The sequence below is a fragment of the Festucalex cinctus genome, chromosome 21 (assembly GCF_051991245.1).
Source record: "Festucalex cinctus isolate MCC-2025b chromosome 21, RoL_Fcin_1.0, whole genome shotgun sequence".
Classification (NCBI taxonomy): Eukaryota; Metazoa; Chordata; class Actinopteri; order Syngnathiformes; family Syngnathidae; genus Festucalex; species Festucalex cinctus.
The window spans coordinates 19,548,911-19,566,521 of NC_135431.1; the positions used below are offsets into that span (position 1 = coordinate 19,548,911).

General features: G+C 43.0%; 1 protein-coding gene across 3 annotated transcripts in view; it reads left to right on the forward strand.

The window, feature by feature from the left end:
- The window catches only part of bach2b (BACH transcriptional regulator 2b), a 140,541-nt gene that overhangs the window by 100,821 nt on the left and 22,109 nt on the right, over positions 1 to 17,611 (forward strand). Inside the window, exon 5 of one of the 3 annotated variants that reach the window (XM_077510405.1) lies at positions 3,239 to 8,802. The exons of 1 other annotated variant lie outside the window; for it this stretch is intronic. In XM_077510405.1, the coding sequence (XP_077366531.1) occupies positions 3,239 to 3,343 (105 nt within the window). In that variant the 3' untranslated portion in view covers positions 3,344 to 8,802. Of the gene's footprint in view, positions 1 to 1,035; positions 1,230 to 3,238; positions 8,803 to 17,611 lie in introns of those variants that run through there. One more of the 3 variants, XM_077510406.1, reaches the window with a different exon arrangement.

Below are 17,611 nucleotides of genomic sequence, written 5' to 3' on the forward strand. Positions count from 1 at the left end.
CATGTGATCAAAAAAAGAGACATTTCAAGGCCAACTAAAACAAAAGGTCAAAAGGTTACTAAACTATGCGCCCAATCTTCTAAATCTTTGTTGAATTGCTTTTCCACAACACCTGTTTCACCCAGTAGTTCCTGAGCTATAACGGTTCAAAGGAAGGCGGCCACGCCCTTTTTTGCAGAAAATGTGAAAATTCGGCGCACTGTATCCTGTAACCCCTGCTCCGATTGACTTAAAATTTGAAATTTACTGTTGTGCCATCACTATCAACAATTACAAGAAGTTTAATTCAAATTTAAATCTGCTTGGTTGAAAAGTTCCGATTTTCGGGGTGATTTGGCATGGAACGACCCAGTAGAGTCCTCACTTTTGATCTTTGATCTGCGCAATATGTTCTAATATTAACAATAATTCAATTTAGTCTTGCTGAAAGACCATAAACCCATTCAGAAGTACTACATTTAAAGCGAAATTTATGTTTGTTTTGTTTATATTTGTTTGAAGTTGCACCGCTGTTTATATAAAAGAAAATACAGTTGTTGCTATATTAAATGTAAATTTAAGAAATAAAAACAGTTGATTATATGAAAAAGAAATAGAAGAAACCATTCTTCAGGTCCCTGGGATTACTCTTAAAAAAAAAAAAAAAAATGCGCCACCTAGCGCAGGGTATCAGAAGAAGAACAAAAAACTTGACTGAGACAGAACATGATAGAGGCAGCACCACTGTCACACTCCATACTGTAATCAAACTTCCATTTCTAGCTACATCGTCATTTCATAGCGCAAAATGGAAGGGTTGCCACAGGAAGCACAATGAGAGTAAAAGCTTGGTCAGAATGCTTACCATGTACATTGCAATTAATGAATAGCTCATGTAATTTAAAAAAAAAAAAATTGTGATTTTATTTTCCAATCTTGTGGAAGTGGAAATTCTATGCCATGACCCTTACATGCTAAAAATGCTTAAGTTATAGCAAAGTGTAGAGAAATATTGATATGTTATTTTTTGTTTGTTTGTTTGTTTGTTTTTTCCAGGGTCAATAACAGATATTTGGAGCTGATATTATTAGGAGCTGATACTCACTTTCACTCTTAAGGGAAACTAGTGGCCTCAAAATAATAAATAAATAAAGTAATAATAATAATAATAATAATAATAATAATAATAAATACAAATTCAAATTCATAACTTTGGTGAAATGTCATGTTTATTTCACAACTTTTCATACGAGCAAGATGTTAGACAAAAGGCTATATGTTTGTTTTAAAATTCTATTTAAAATTAATAATAATAAATAAACAAAAGTCCCCAGGGTCATCAGCATGTCTTAAACTGTTAAATGAAAACTTAAACAATTGTTTTCTATTGTAAGTAAAGTTTTCCAAAATTGGAGCCGGCTGGAATAGGCTCCAGCACCCCGTCGTGACCCTTGTGAGGAATAAGGGGTTACGAAAATGGATGGATGGATTGATGTTGAAAAGTCCAAGACACCACGCCAAAAACTTGCAGTTGCCTCTTTATTCCGCCATTTTTCCTCCCACCAACTCTCGTACACAAATCTCGCAGGAACTCGCGATACTTGGCAAGCTCCCTCTTTCTTTAAACAAAAAAAATAAATAAATAAATAAAATAAAAAACATTGGCATGAACCCTACACATCAATGTAATGTATTAAACAACAAAACAAAAATGCACATTTAAACACATGAATATAAGTGCACATAACTTTATTGCACCCATATACCCTCTTCTAGGGCTTTAAGGAGCACAAGGGGTGAAGCACCTTTTTTAGTCAAACAGTCAGCAAGTTGTGATTTTGCTTCTGACAAACACACCTCCATGATTTTTTTTTGCCTGCAGGAGCTCTTTAATGCTGCTTATTTCTAACCTCAGTCTCTTTTCTGTGACTTCTGTGTTTTTTGTCGACTTAAGAGCATCAAATAGAGAATGCTTGTCAGTTAAACAGATGAGAGGAAGAGTATTCAAATCAGCTTTTCCAGTGGTGAGCTCAGAATAAAGTGTTGCCAAGAACATTGCATTGTCAATGCTATCCGACATGGCAAGCATTTCTCCTGCCAGCGTACTTCTCACTACACGTCTGATTTTCTTAGACTGCCAAAATAGAGGGGAGAATGTTCCCATTTTTCCCATGAGAGCAATTAAAGCACCTCCCTGTGTGCCTCGTTCTGGAAGATTACCCAGAGAAGCATCGCTGAAGACAGTCAAGCACAAATCATCACTATTGCCCAAATGCCGAAACTTAAGTGTAACTTTCTCTGACTTAAGTTTACAGATCACCTTGTTGACTTCATGTATGGACTGCACAGTAGCATTTTTAATGTTAGATGACAGGCTGCACGTGTCAAACATTATGTCCGGTCTTGTTTGCTTGGCGACCCACAAAATTTGTCCTATCTTGGACCTGAGCTGATCTCTCTCTGACTCATTCAGTGGAGCATTTCTCTGTACAGCACATGCTTTCTTCACCACCAACAGTTGCAATGTCAATTCCCACAAATGAAAAACTCTCATGTTTTCACGGCCCACATGTAAAGCAGACTTAATTACTGGGATAACATTGGAGATGAAGTGCTCCGACCCTGCCCAAAGAAAGTCATCAACATGACAAGCCAGTATTCCACTGACCTCAGCCTGCTCATTTTGCCAATAGAATACAGCAGGATCTACTTTTGACATTTTACCTCCCGTGTTCAACATGAGTTGCTTCACTTTGTTGTACCAATAGAGGGAAGCGTCGGCAAGTACATACACACACTTCTTCAGTTTCCACAGAACACCGTCCACCGCCGTCTCTTGGGAGTTCCATGCCCTGCAAAAAGGCAAACTTAATATCCATAGAATGAACTGTCCATTTGTTTTGACTTATCACAGCTAACATCAGTCTGAGTGACTCAGTTGTACATGCGCGAGAATCCTTTTGCAACTCGTTAATGTTTTCTTCAAAACCTCTTGCCACAAGGCGAGTTTTTGGCACAATACCATTAGAAGTTTCTTAAAATGTACAGACCCACCTAGTAGAAATGCATTTTTGACCCTTGTTTGTGATCTCTTCATGAATGTTGTTATTTTTCCAGTTTTCAATCTCTTGCTGTTTAGCAGCATCAAAAGAGATGTCTTTGGTGATGAGTACATCAGTATCAGTATTTTCACATTATGTTTAAAGGTTAGCAACTTGTGACATGTCTATCGCTTTTCTTTGTCCTTCATTCCCATTAGGTTCAAGATACTGCAAATTGTACCAGTTTTTGTATTGCCCCTTGGCTTCACCTGCTCTGCCCAACACTCTGGCAGCATGCTGAGTATCATCATTTTTGTTGGTAAATGTGACCACCTGACCTGTTCTCAATTTTACATTAGTAGAAGAAACAACACCAGCTTCACTCTGTTTCTAGATGCATCTCATCAGTTTGTCTGAGAATTTCTCTCTCACTTGTCTCTGCGTTTTCAGTGACTTGTTCTTCTCCATTACCACTTTGTTCATCATCTGAACTCTCTTATGCAGTTTGAACCTTTTTTTAATATTCTTTACCATTTATTGGAACACTGAGCACTACAGCTTCACATTCATTCTGTGCATTTACTTTAGTCAATCTGGAATGATGTACTCTCACAAGAATCCCGCCATGCCTGAAAAAGAACACAGCTCCACCCTGACCAATAACTACAGCTGGACCTTTCCATTCTGAACTGTCTGCTCTTCTGTAAAATGCTCTGTCTCCTGTCTCATATTTTTCATCGGTAGGTCTTAAGCCTAATTTATGCCTCCACGTTTGCTCTCGCGTCGATGAGCGCCGTCGATCACATGATCGACGCGAGCCATGAATTTTAAGTGCTGCGTCGCTCGTGGCCGGCCGACGTGCACACGTCGCCAATCCTTGGACGCACGTCGATGGCGGGGCGTCGCTCGCTTCTGATTGGTCCGTTCGATGGCGTTTTTTCTTTTTTTTCTCTCTCTCTCTCCCCGCCCAGATAGTTTCCGTGAAGGGAACTGGCGGCGCAAATCGACTTCCCTGCTCGGAGACCACGGCTGTGCATGTGGATATGTGCCTGGGACGAGAGGCGGAAAACAACAATAACAAAAAAAAAAAAAAACTGTTCGCTAAGCGCACGGCTGTTGTGTTTTGGCGAGTTTACGGCCGACACCGTTGCAAATTGGCAATAAATTAATTGCCACGGTGATGAACTTACTCTCCCCCCGGCTTTGTTTCGTGTTTCTGAATTAAATTGAACTTCCTGAATCCGTCATAAAATGCAGAGGAATCGCCACTCTGTGGCGGCCCAGCCATAGCGACAGCGGGACTTGGTGTGAAACTCCAGCAGACACCGATGTGTATTGCGCACAAGTCGGAAGGCAAACGCACGAGCGGAGCTCCAACGTGACGCCTCGACGCGAGCCTCTCGCAGAAGCATACTGAGGCCTTTAGTTGTTTCCGGAGTGCCCTCCTTATTCTTTCAGAGCATTCAACTTCTGTGAAAGCCTTTCTGGCAGCATGTAATACAGCCAAATGTTGCCCTACTCTAGCACTCTTATTAGTACTCTCAAGAGCAGGTAGTTTATCAACCAAAACAGAAGGAAGGTTAAGGCTTTGTCCAAACACCAGTTGGTGTGGACTATAACCATGCACATTGATCATACTGTTTTTTGCCATAAGTGCCTAGTCAAGAGCTGTTTGCCAGCCACACCCATTTTCTTTTTCCACCTTCAAAATGATCTCCGTAAGAGTCATGTTGTGTCTTTCAAGGAGTCCATTGCTCCATGGACTGTATTCCGCTGTAGTTTTTGTCTCAATGTGAATTTTTCTGCTATGTCTCTAATCTCCCCATTGTTGAACTCGCCACCGTTGTCCGTGTAGATCCGTTTGGGGGCGCCGTGGATGCTTATCCAAGAGTGAATGAATGAGTTTACAATCTCCGTGGGCTTCTTGGTCCTCACGATATTTCCAACGCTGAATCTTGTGAAGTGATCGATGATGTGAAGGTACCACATCCCAGGTTCCAGCTCATGTAAATCCATTGCCACTCTCTCATTGTACTCAGAGGCTAAGGGCAAACCAACAGCAGGTTTGGGCTTGGTCCTGTGATATTTCTGACATGTCTCGCAGTCACGAATCATCTCTTGCAGAATGGCTAGACAGTCTTTGTCAGTATTGCCAGAGCTTTTAGTAAGCCGCTGCAGCCGGTCTGTGGAGGCGTGGCCAAACTGCTTGTGAAGCTTTAGGAGAACTTTGTGGGTTTTTTTTTTTAGAAGACATCTCTGTTGTGACAACAAGAACTTGATTTGATTTGATTTGATTTATTTGTTCATTTTTCCTTTCGGACAGCATTGTGACAAACAAACATTTCAACATACAATTTTAACATATGATAACCGAAAAGAAAAAGGGCTGGCAGGAAGAAGCAAAAAAGCTTATAAATTCCCGCCCCCATACTAATCTAGGACGCATAAAATCAAGAGTAATAGTTAAGGATCAGCAGAGATGATAAAATTTCACACAGTTCATCAAGTCCATGAAGTTGATTATCCAGTTGATTACATTCGGAAACTTTTGATTCAGGCAAATGGATTATAGAAAGTTCAATCAGTTCATCTTCACCAGTGATTTGATCGCAAGTAGTTCATGAGAGAAGATTTGTTCAAATTGATTGTTGATCACTTGTTGATTAGTACCATGTGGATTATCACAGTCCAGCAGCTTTAGATAAATGGGCATAGTGAAAACCATGTGTCCGACACCTCCGTCACTCAGATCCGTCTTCATCACAATTTTAACTCATCGTGACTTTTTTCTCCAGCTTGAGCAACCTTGTGGCCATGTCTCTCCTCATTCCGTTCATGGCAAGGTTGAGTGCTGCAAGGTCGTTTTTCACCAGAGAAGTGTCATCACAGGCCTTAGTTGGGCCGGCTTGCACGCCAGTGATGGCTTTCAGGGTGGCCGCAGCCATTTCCTCTGCATTCTTCTGGCGATCAGACATTTTTCGTAGCGTACGAAACAGCCAGTAGAATCCAATCCCAAGCAGCATCAGCATAACCACCAGCACAGCCAGCAGGTACAAATCTTCGACATCCTCCAAATCCAGAATTGTCAGACACAATGGTCTCCACTTAGCCCAGGAATCTTCAGCATATCCAGACATGTGAGTTCCACTTGGACATGAACGCTGAGTAGGTCCAGGTGTCATCGTAGAAAAGAATTTGTCAAACGCACTTAGAGACCAGCTAATTAGATCCATACTGGTTTGTCGAAAGTTTTTGGAGCAGAGTGTCCTTTTCTCAGCACTCAGCACAGATGCTGTTTTCAAATGATTCAAGATTAAATGTCCTTGCACTTCTACAACATAGTCAGACGTGTTTACATTTCTGTGTTGAAGCTCCCTCCTTGTTGATAACACAAAAGTTATTGCTCTCCCACATACAAGTTAGACAAAAGACAGGTTAAACATTTTCTTCACTATAACTAGTTAATACAAATTCTTTATATTTTTTCTTAAATCCAGCTAGTGTCTGTGTTCCAGTTAGTCCACAATCTAATGAGTTCCATAATTTTACACCCATACAGGAGATCGAAAATGACTTTAGTGTAGTTCTAACACATCTCTGAAGAGACACAAGTTTCACTCTCAAATCATATTTCGATTCCTTCTCCTGAAAGCATGTTTGCAAATTATAAGGGAGACAGAGTGTCTGGCCGCCTTATACATTATTTGAATAGTTCTATAGTTTATTAGATCATATAATTTCAATAGTTTAGCCTCAATGAACAATTTATGTGTATGTGCATTATAAGGAGCACTATGGATAATTCTTACTGCTCTTTTCTGTAATACCATCAACGGCTGCAATCGACTTTTAGAAGTATTTCCCCAAATTTCAACACAATAAGTCAAATAAGGCAGGATCAATGCATTATAGATTATTTGGAGTGCCTTTTGACTCAATATTTTTTGAGTTCTGTAGAGGATGGATATACTTCTTGCCAGTTTTTTTTTAACTGTGTTATGTGAGGAATCCATGTAAGCATCTCGTCAATAGTTATTCCCAACACATTGTGTTGGCTTACCCGTTCAATATTTACATTAGAAATTTGTATGCAGATATTTTCTTTAGTTCCTTTTTTACCAAATAAAATAAACTTAGTCTTGTTAAGATTAATAGACAATTTGTTGGCATTAAGCCATTGTTGTAGTTTATGTAATTCCTCATTTATTATTTGCACTAGCTTCTGTATATCCTCACCTGTACAGAAAATATTTGTATCATCAGTGAAGAGTACCATCTTTAGCACAGTAGAAACTTTACATATATCATTTATATACAGTATAAACAATTTAGGGCCCAAAACCGAGCCCTGAGGTACACCACATAAAACTTCCATTTTATTAGAAGTACTCCCTCCAAATATCACATACTGATATCTTTTAGTTAGATAGCTTCGTATCCAATCTAATACAGTGCCCCTAATCCCCATTCTCTCTAATTTATTCAATAATATTTTGTGATTTACAGTGTCAAACGCTTTTTTTAGATCAAGAAATATTCCAATAGTATATAATTTTCGGTCAATAGCATCTGTGATTATTTCCATAGATTCAGTCAGGGCTTGGGCCGTAGAATGTTCTTTTCTAAAACCATATTGGCTATCATCTAACAATTTATGTTTGGTTATAAATTTATCAAGTCTATTATTAAAAAGTTTTTCTAAAATTTTTGACAACTGTGGCAAAATTGAGATAGGTCTATAGTTACCATAATCATGAACATCACCAGTTTTATATATAGGAATAATTTTTGCTATTTTCATTTCATCTGGGAATATCCCAGTCTGAAATGAAAAATTACATATATAAGTTAGTGGACATAGAATTTCATTTATTATACTCTTAATTAACTTCATATCAAAACCGTTTGAGTCACAGGAGTTTTTTGTTGTGCACTTGGCAACCAAGTGTCTTATCTCGGTGTCCATGACTGGCTCCAAAAACATAGAGTGTAAGTTTCCTGTATAACTGTTCTCATCGCGCCGTCTTTTCGTTATCGAGTCAGAATACGTCTTTTTCTTCTCTCAAGAACACTGTATCCAACTTAGCAAGTAGTGTTTCCATGCCATTTTCTTTGTTTAAATCGTCCGCGGATATTTCCAAGGCAGTCTCTCTGGCTCTTCCTTCGAGTCCTAGCGCCACTGCGAGTGCCTGCTTCTTTTTGTCCAAAAAGTCACGTCGCCACATGCTAACTTCATTTTTCCAGCACTCGTATGGCCTGGCTTCGTCGAATTTCGGCGGTACTTTGTAATTGGAAGCCATCCTCTGCTACCATGAAAAGTCCAAGACACCACGCAGAAACGTTTTAACTTGCAGTTGCCCTTTTATTCCGCCATTTTTCCTCCCACCAACTCTCGTACACAAATCTCGCAGGAACTCACGATACTTAGCGTAATACAAGGAAGTCAACATATGTTACATGTACTCAATATGGCTTCCCCTTGCAGCACGAACAACATCAATACGATATGAGAATTCTTCCCAAACACGTTGAAGCACATCAGGATCAATTGAATTGATCCCTGTTGTTATTGGATGTTTTAAGTTTTCCAGGTCAGTTGGTAATGGCTGAACAAAGACTTTATCTTTTACAAACCCCCAGAGAAAAAACATCACAAGCTGTGAGATCGGGAGATCTCGGAGGCCAAGCGCAAAGAGTATTTTTTTTTTGCTGTCGCTGCCAGATGCATGAGTCTGTCAGTGTCACGTGACAATTATAGAAAACTGGGAAATCTGATCTTTCAAACAGCCACTCCCTCATTCTGATTCATACATTTACTTAACGAAATATTTGATCATGAAATAGGGTCATTCTTTTTGAATCACCTTGTATTTTGCAATGGAAAACTGACCACCTATATATATATATATATATATATATATATATATATATATATATATATATATATATATATATATATATATATATATATATATATTGTAACAACTATTGCCTATGGCCCAGTCTACTCTCTAATTCTTTTTTTTAAGTTTGCTTCTTCTAAAGCAAATTCTCTGCAGTTGCATAAATATTCCACTGCCCAGACAGGATCTAAGCTTGGTTAGCTCTGCAGGTGGTCACCCAACCACCAACAAAGCTCTTTTGAAGCCGCTGACCAGGTGACAAAGGAATTTATGCGTCTGCCGAAGGAGTGTATTCAAGCCCGTCTTCTCGGAGCCCGAACAAATGGCTCCAATGATTGGAATATACAAACGACTGATCAAAGGAATGTTTATGAAGTTTCTTATCAACCAGGGGGGACTCTCTGGCGCCACCCTTCAAGGGGGGGCCCTAGATGGAGCAACACCACCGTCAAGTGGTGAAACTTGGAACTATCCTTAGTGACAATTCATATAAGTAACCATTTTTACACATTTATACCATGATAATTCTTGACAGATAACTGAACTACGAATGATTCATGTTATATCTTTGTGTGTATGAACGTCCTATTTCATTTGTACTCCATAAGGAAAGTAATCAATATCTTTCAGTTCAGTCAGCTTAGGCTCAAGTAGAAATTACCTCACAAGTTGGTTTATGATGCATTAATTACGATGTGTTAAACGGGTTGTGTGGGAAAACTGATTTGCCAGACTGACCAAATTTAATGCCAAATTATTAATCCCTTTAATAATTTTTTTTTTAAGTCTGAGCGAGCAAACAGAAGGGTGTGCCACCACCTACTGAAGCCCCGCCCATAGACTTTAAAAAGACGAGGGGACCCCCTCGCTCTCTCTCTTGCCTCTTCCTCTTCCAACATCATCATCCTCAGGCTAACTACCTGCAAGTTTCCCAGCCTGCTTCAACTCTTTGTTCCAAGAAACTTGCTAAACACGTGGCCCCTTTTGTCCCTGGCAGCAACCGTTGCCACGAGAGCAGAATACTCGCTCCACGCCACGCCAAAGCAGGTGCAAACTACAACGCTGACCCCAAAGACTCTTTTACTCCCTTTTTCCCTTTTTTTTTTTTTTTTTCTTCTTCACCATCGGTGATTGCCCGCCAGCGGCGACCTTCGCGGCCCCGGGGTACACTTGCAACGTACCGCCGGACTCAAGGTTGTGCACCTAAGCCGCTCAGCACCTCACCTATTCGGTGGCGCCCCGCCGCGGTGCCAGCTCACCTCCAACGGCTGGCCTTCCCCGTACGCAGGCGCGTAGCGGACCGAGCTCCAACACCTGGAGTCGGACAGCTGTCTGGCAGAATCAACCTCGCCGAGTCGCCAACCAATCAAGGGACGAGCCGCGCAACTACGTCAGCCCCCGAGCGGCTCCCTTGCTCACCTGTGGAATAAACCCCTTTTTGATTTTCTTGCCTTTTTCAACGAACATTGACTATTTTTCCCCCTTTTTCACAAGACCCTTTTGCTCGTTCGACGCAAACGATTCTCGTAAGTGTGCGTTTGATTCTAGCTCGGCGTATACACTGTGTGCCACTTACGTTTGAAACATATCACAAATCTGGCAGGTCAGATTTCTCTTTTCCCTGTTTCCTTATTCATTCGCATTCCTTCCTTATTTTCATTAGCTTTATTTTATTTCTTTTCTTCTGACGATAGAATAGTTAGATAGGCAGTGTTTTGATTCTGTAGTGTAGCAATCGTGAATAAATGTATGTTTTATTAACTCTATTCCGCCTAAGTCATCTGTGTTTCCGAGTGGATTATTATTCTTTTGTTAGTACAACGAACCACTGAATATCGAGTGTGGCGACTTTAGATTATAAATGACTGATGAAGGAAGGATTTTGGTCATTGTTTGCTCCTGTTAACCCCAAAGCAAAACCAACGTGGTGCCCCTAGAGGTTATCGAGGTAGGTATAATTTACCTCTGTAACGTCCAGATTATTAATTCGTCCAAAAGACGACCCAATTATCGCTACAATATATATATATATAAGGCCTGGAACGGTTAACTAAATCCACGGTTCGGTTCGGTTTTGTGCTGGTGATTTTCGGTTCAGTTCGGTATGCAGTGACTTAAAAAACAAACAAATAAATAAATAAATAAAAAATAACAATCTAAATGCCATGGAATAGAGAGTATATTATTCACAGCAAATTTATTTATTTATTTATTTATTTTTATTTTTATTATTATGACTATTATTATTATTGTATTATTTAAATTATCATTCCATTTATGCCAGTGGCATATAGTGGCAGGCATAACAAATAACTGAAGGTAAAACCAACCTGGTTGCCATTCATACAATTGACAAAGTCATGGTTAGCTGCAAATATGCAGCTTTGTATATATAATATACTATATAAGCCCAGATTTCACACTAGGTATATTTGTGACTAAACAGAGTTAAGATAATTATTTTAGTATGCAAACTTTTTAGTTATTTTTATTTTTTTGGTGTGCTGTGAGGTTTTTCTTAACTTATAAGTGCCTTAGCTGCACAGGTTTAAAAAAGCTTTTCCTGGTTGATTTTTATTTATTTAATTTTCTACTCTGATTTGTAATTGACCGTTTTATTTAATGTGTGCTTCCATTGCTTTTATTGTTGCCTGTACTGTGCATGATTTATTTTATAAATGTAAAGTGGGTTATAAAGAAAATATATTATTATTATTAGTAGTAGTTGTAACAACTATTGCCTAAGTTCCACTCTACCCTCTAATTTTTTTTTTTAGTTTGCTTCTCCTAAAGCAAATTCTCTGCAGTGCATGAATATTCCACTGCCCAGACAGGATCCAAGCCTGGTCAGCTCCACAGGTGGTCACCCAGCCACCAACAAAACTCTTTTGAAGCCGCTGACCAGGTGACAAAGGAATTTATGCGTCTGCCGAAGGAGTGTATTCAAGCAGTCTTCTCGGAGCCCGAACAAATGGCTCCAATGGTTTGGAATACACAAATGACCGATCAAAGGAATGTTCATGACTTCTTATCAATCACAAAAGGATGTTCTGGCGTCTCGCCCCTCCTGGAACGTCTAGATGGAGCAACAACACCTCCAAGTGGTGAAACTTGGAACTATCCTTAGTGACAATTCACATAAGTAACCGCATTTTACACATTTATACCATGATAATTCTTGACAGACAACTGAACTACGAATGATTCATGTTATATCTTTGTGTGTATGAACATCCTATTTCATTTGTACTCCATAAAGAATGAAAGATAATCAATATCTCTCAGTTCAGTCAGATTAGACAGGTAGAAGTTACCTCACAAGTTAGTTTATGATGCATTAATTACGATGTGTGTTAAACGGGTTGTGTGGGAAAACTGATTTGCCAGACTGACCAAATTTAATGCCAAATTATTAATCTCTTTAATAATTTTCCTCTTAAAGTCTGCCCGAGCGAACAGAAGGGTGTGCCATCACCTGCTGAAGCCCCACCCAGAGACTTTAAAAGGATGAGCAGCTCTCCCGCCTCTTCCAAAACTCTGTTGCACGACCTGCAAGTGGCCCAGCCTGCTCGAACTCTTTGTTCCAAGAAACTTGCCAACCACGTGGCCTTTTTCTTTTCTGGCAGGATCCGTTAACGAGAGCGGATCCTCGCTCCACGCCACGTCAAAGCAGGTGCAAACTGCAACGCTGACTAAAGACTCTTTTGCTTTTTTTTTGTTTTGTTTTTTTTGTTCTACTATCGGTGCTTGCCCGCCCGACCTTCGCGGTCCCGGGTACACTTGCAACGCACCGCCGGACTCAAGGTTGTGCACCTAAGCCGCGCACCTCACATGCTATTCGGTGGCGCTCCGCCGCAGTGCCAACGCACCTCCAACGGCTGGCCTTCCCCGTACGCAGGCGCGTACTGACCGAGCTGCAACACCTGAACTCGGACAGCTGCCCAGCAAACCAACCTTGGCGAGAATCAACCTCGCCGGATCGCCGACCAATCAAGGCACGAGCCGCGCAACTACGCCAGGCCCGCGAGCGGCTTTCCCGTGCTCACCTGTGGAATAAACTTTTTTTTTTATTTTATTTTCTTGCCTTTTTGGAACGAACATTGACTACTTTTCCCCCTTTTTTGAAGACCTTTCTGCTCGTTCGACGCAAACGATACTCATAAGTCTACATTTGATTCCCAAATTGGTACCACTGCGTGCAACTTATGTTTGAAACATCTCACAGATCTGGCAGGTCAAATTTCTCTTTTCCTTATTTCCTCATTCATTCGCATTCCTTCCTTATTTTCATTCACTTTATTTTGATTCCTTTTCTTCTGACGGTAGAATAGTTAGATAGGCAGTGTTTTGATTCTGTAGTATAGCAATCGTGAATAAATGCATGTTTATGAACTTTATTTCGCCTAAGTCATCTGTGTTTCCGAGTGGATTATTATTCTTTTGTTAGTACAACGAACCACTGAATATCGAGTGTGGCGACTTTAGATTATCAATGACTGATGAAAGGATTTTGGTCGTTGTTTGCTCCTGTTAACCCAAAGCAAAAACAACGTGGTGCCCCAGAGGTTATCGAGGTAAATACAATTTACCTCTGTAACGTCCAGATTATTAATTCGTCCAAAAGACGACCCAATTATCGCTACATAATGGTGTGAGGCTACAAAACATAAGAAGATCCACTCGAAAATACAAGACTTTGGACGTGAAAAGTAAAACACATTTCACGTAGTGTACCTAATCATTTGTCTCTGTGTAAGAAGGTAAACATTTCTTCTTACATAGAACTGCACTGACTTTCCCCTTCAGCTTTGAATCGAGCGTCTGCTAAGCCGCCATCTTGCGTGTGGCGTGCTATAAGTAAACGAGAGTAACGGGAGTGATTGTTGGAAGATAAGTAAGAGCCGTTTGAGGAAATAGTGGCTTGTATTTGAAAACGTACGTGATAGAGCTCGAGTTGTGCAACTTTTAGATTTCAGCTGGCTGAATTTGAAGTTGTTTGTCTTTGTGTTGTTGTGTTTCCGGAAATTGTGGGAAGTCAGGTGACAGCCTACGTGTGTCGCTTTGACCCGACTCGAGTTACGTGCTTCGGAGTAGCTAACCGCGAGCAACGTAAACGACGTCCGAGTCACTTTCCCCGTGTTCCTCCTACACCTAGCTTGTGGGAGAAGTTTGAGTCGTGACTGAGCTTTTGTAGCCGCCGGTAGTTAGCTAACTGCGTACGCTAATTAACTAACTATTAAACGCTAGTATAAGTTGATCGTCTAAAAGCTATTGACAATATGGCAGCACCCCGAGAGACTCCCAGCCCCTGTGAGAGCTTAGAGACCTTAGCTCAACTGGTGCAGAAGCTGACCAAGGACTTCTTCCCTGGATACGCTGAGTCTATTAGGGATGCGGATGTTAATACGCTAAATGATAACCTCGCACTGCTCATGAGTGACGCTGAGACGAAAGCCCCAAAGGACAAGTCACTCATTCGAATGCTCGGATGTCTGACTTTGAACCTTGCCGCGCAGTTGAAGCTGAGCGATGCCGAGGACTGTCAAGTGAAACACCAACTTGACATGGCACGACAGCAGAGCCGTGACGCCACGGCACAGCTTGAAGCCGCCCACGACCGAGTGAAGGTCATGGAGACCCAGCTGGACGACGTTAAAGCACAGCTGGATGAGGCAGAAGCCCGCGCAGATGCGGCGCTAGCCGAAAATCTGGGCAGTGATGCAGATGAGTCTGCTTTCACTCCCGACTCCCATCAAAAGATTGGTGAGTTAACCCAAGCTCTCGCGTCCGCCGAAGAGACAAATCGAGAGCAAGAAAAACTGCTGAGATCCGCGGCAAATGAAATTCACAAACTAAAAGTAGAGGTGACTGACTTGACTGAACGACCGTCAAAAGACCAACTTCGGCTAGCAGAAGCTAATTACTTTCGGGTTAGTTCGTCGCTAGCTCAGTCAACCGATGAAGTGAAGCGCCTCCAAGTTCAGGTACAGACCTTTAGGGAGGAACGTAATGCCGAAGTGGGCCGCTCATATGACCTGCGAACCAAATTAGCATTGACTGAAGCCGAGGTTACCCGCCTCCGACAATGCCAGCAGGAATATGAGACAGAGTTAGCTCATATTAAACATGAGTTACAACGCGCGCAGCAGTTGCATGAGGTCTCCCGAGGAGCCTCCCGGCCGGGAGCTCCACCCCCACACAGACCTCCTGATCCCAGAGCCACAGCACCACAGCTCAAACTGCCACCTGAGTCCGGAACCGCCTGGAGGACGCCGCCAGTGACCACCGCCGCTTTAGGCCTGGCACCTCCAATGGCCGCCTCCCCACACGCTTTCGAGCCATCAGGTGATGACAGTTTCCAACGTGGACCCATGTCAACTCCCCCGTTGGAGGGACAAATGGGCGTGGCCTGGAAAGATTTGGACAAGCTGGCTCGAAATATAACCAAATTCGAACCGAAACCAGTGGGGTCCCACAACACAACAGAGTACTTGAAAGACATCAACTATCATCTCCAGCGGTTCCCAATGGCAACCGTGGAAGATAAGTTGTACTTGATCAAAATGACGTCCAGCCGAGCAGTCAACAGACTGCTGGAACGGCAGCCCGCTGATGTGTTGTCTGACCCCTTGGCACTGCACCAAGCCATCTCACGCGAGTTTGACGGTTCTCCTGGGTTGTCGGGCATGGAAGTCGCCATGTTCGTCAAACAGGGAAAGCAGGAGGCTCCTCAGGCTTTCTATAGTCGTCTTCGCGATGCCTATTTTGGGACTCGTAACGAGCCCAACATGGAGGAAGATCCTGGTTTTAAAACGTTGTTTGTCCGAAACCTCCAACAAAACCTTAACCACTACTTGGGACTGGCTTTGTGTCCTGAGACACTGAATAGCTCGCAGCTACGTGACTTAGCAGCTAGGGGCTATGCAAAGCTAAAATTATCCGCCCCCAAGGCAGGCGACGCAGGACTTTATAAAGTGGACGTGGGTCCTCCTTCAGAGCTGGAGGGAGCTTGCTCCTTTGCTCCGAGAGAAGACCAGACTAAATCCAAAAAGTCAAAACAGTCCCGCGCCCCGCGAAACCGGAAACCGCGCTCCAAAACCGACTACTCGCGTGACGAGAAAGCGGACGGAGAAAAGCAAGCTGACGACCGCCGGCGCTCCAAAGTTGCTAAAGGTAAGCCCGATTCGCGCTATCATCCAAAACGTGATAAAGTCGAACGCGCGCCAGCAACCGATTCCTGCCGCGAGTCCCGGAACCGCCAAGCCGACTCCGAGACTGACCACCACGCAGTTGCCAACGGCATATTGAAGGCACTCCTGAAATTGTCAAAAGACTCGTCAAAAGACCCGCCTTTATGACTAACCGACGGCCGGATGCCCACTGAAGTGACCCACCAGCAGAGGTCACCAGAGGGGCCTCCAGTAGCCGACACTCAGACACCTACTAAACTGCCTTCTGACTCAACAATATTGGTACTGCAGGCTGATCCAAATACAGCAGACCCGCATGTATCGCGATCAACCGATGACATGAGACCGTTCCAACAGCTTTTAGGTGATCTCACCACCAGGGGGATAGCTCGTAAATTCTATCTGAGCGTCACCCTGGAGCGAGCTCTAACCTACGAAGCCCTTGTAGATCCCGCCGCAGACATCACGGTGATGTCCAACACGGTGTTCGAACAACTCCGCGCCGCGTCACAAGCTAACAGTCGACCGCTCCGCCTACGGCGGTGCCCACTCACCGTTAGCGCCTTCTCACCTACTAACACAAAGCTGGAATCTGTCGCGATGGTACACTGGTCTATTGGCCCCATGGAATTCATCCATCCAGTCTATGTGGGACCCATTGAGTCAGTCCCCCTTCTTATTGGCCAAGACCTGTTGTTCCGCTTCCAACCCATCATAGACTACCAGAGGCTCCAGATTTGGGCCCAGGTGCGGCAGGCCCTGCCGACATTTCCTTCGGGCCCTGACCAGGCTCAGCTCTGCATTGTGACTCGGGCGCAGCCACCCCACGGGGAAGCAGACGCCCCCACAGGGAGCTGGGACACCACTCAGTCCAAGGCAGGACCCCTCGCGTCCCCGACAAAGGACCGGCTGAGAAGCCATGACACCTTCCTTTGTGACCTTGACCCACCACCACCTGATGCAGGGTACGCTCCGCGCATCATCGGAGGTGTCCACGTGCAAGGTGCACCTGTTCTTGACGCTGTCCTCGCCTTGTGGGCTGACAAATCAGCCATTTCTGCAGCATTCGCTGACAACTTGCGAGATCTCGACCCGAACATTCTTTTCGTCTCCAAGTCTTGCCGGTTTCCGTTGAACACGGAACCTCCTCTTACAATAACTGCAGTGGGCGTGTGCGCCTTAAACTTTCAGTGGAAGCAGCACTCACTGACCCACTACTTCTTGGTTGTCCCGGACGCGCCTCACACCCTTTTTGTGGGTGCAGATTTGCTTGTTCGTCTTGCCGTCCATGTGGACGCCATCAACAACGTGCTTTGGTCCCTCAACAACTCGGAACCTCTAGCTTGTGTTCCCAGCCTTCCAAACATGAAGTCCGGACAGACCATCCCAGATGCTTGCGAAGTCTTAAACGAGGATGAAGTGATCGCTCCGGCGACCACGATCAACATTCCAGTTCGCTTGGTGGCGCGAGCTAACCAGGTCTTGAATGCTAGCTCCG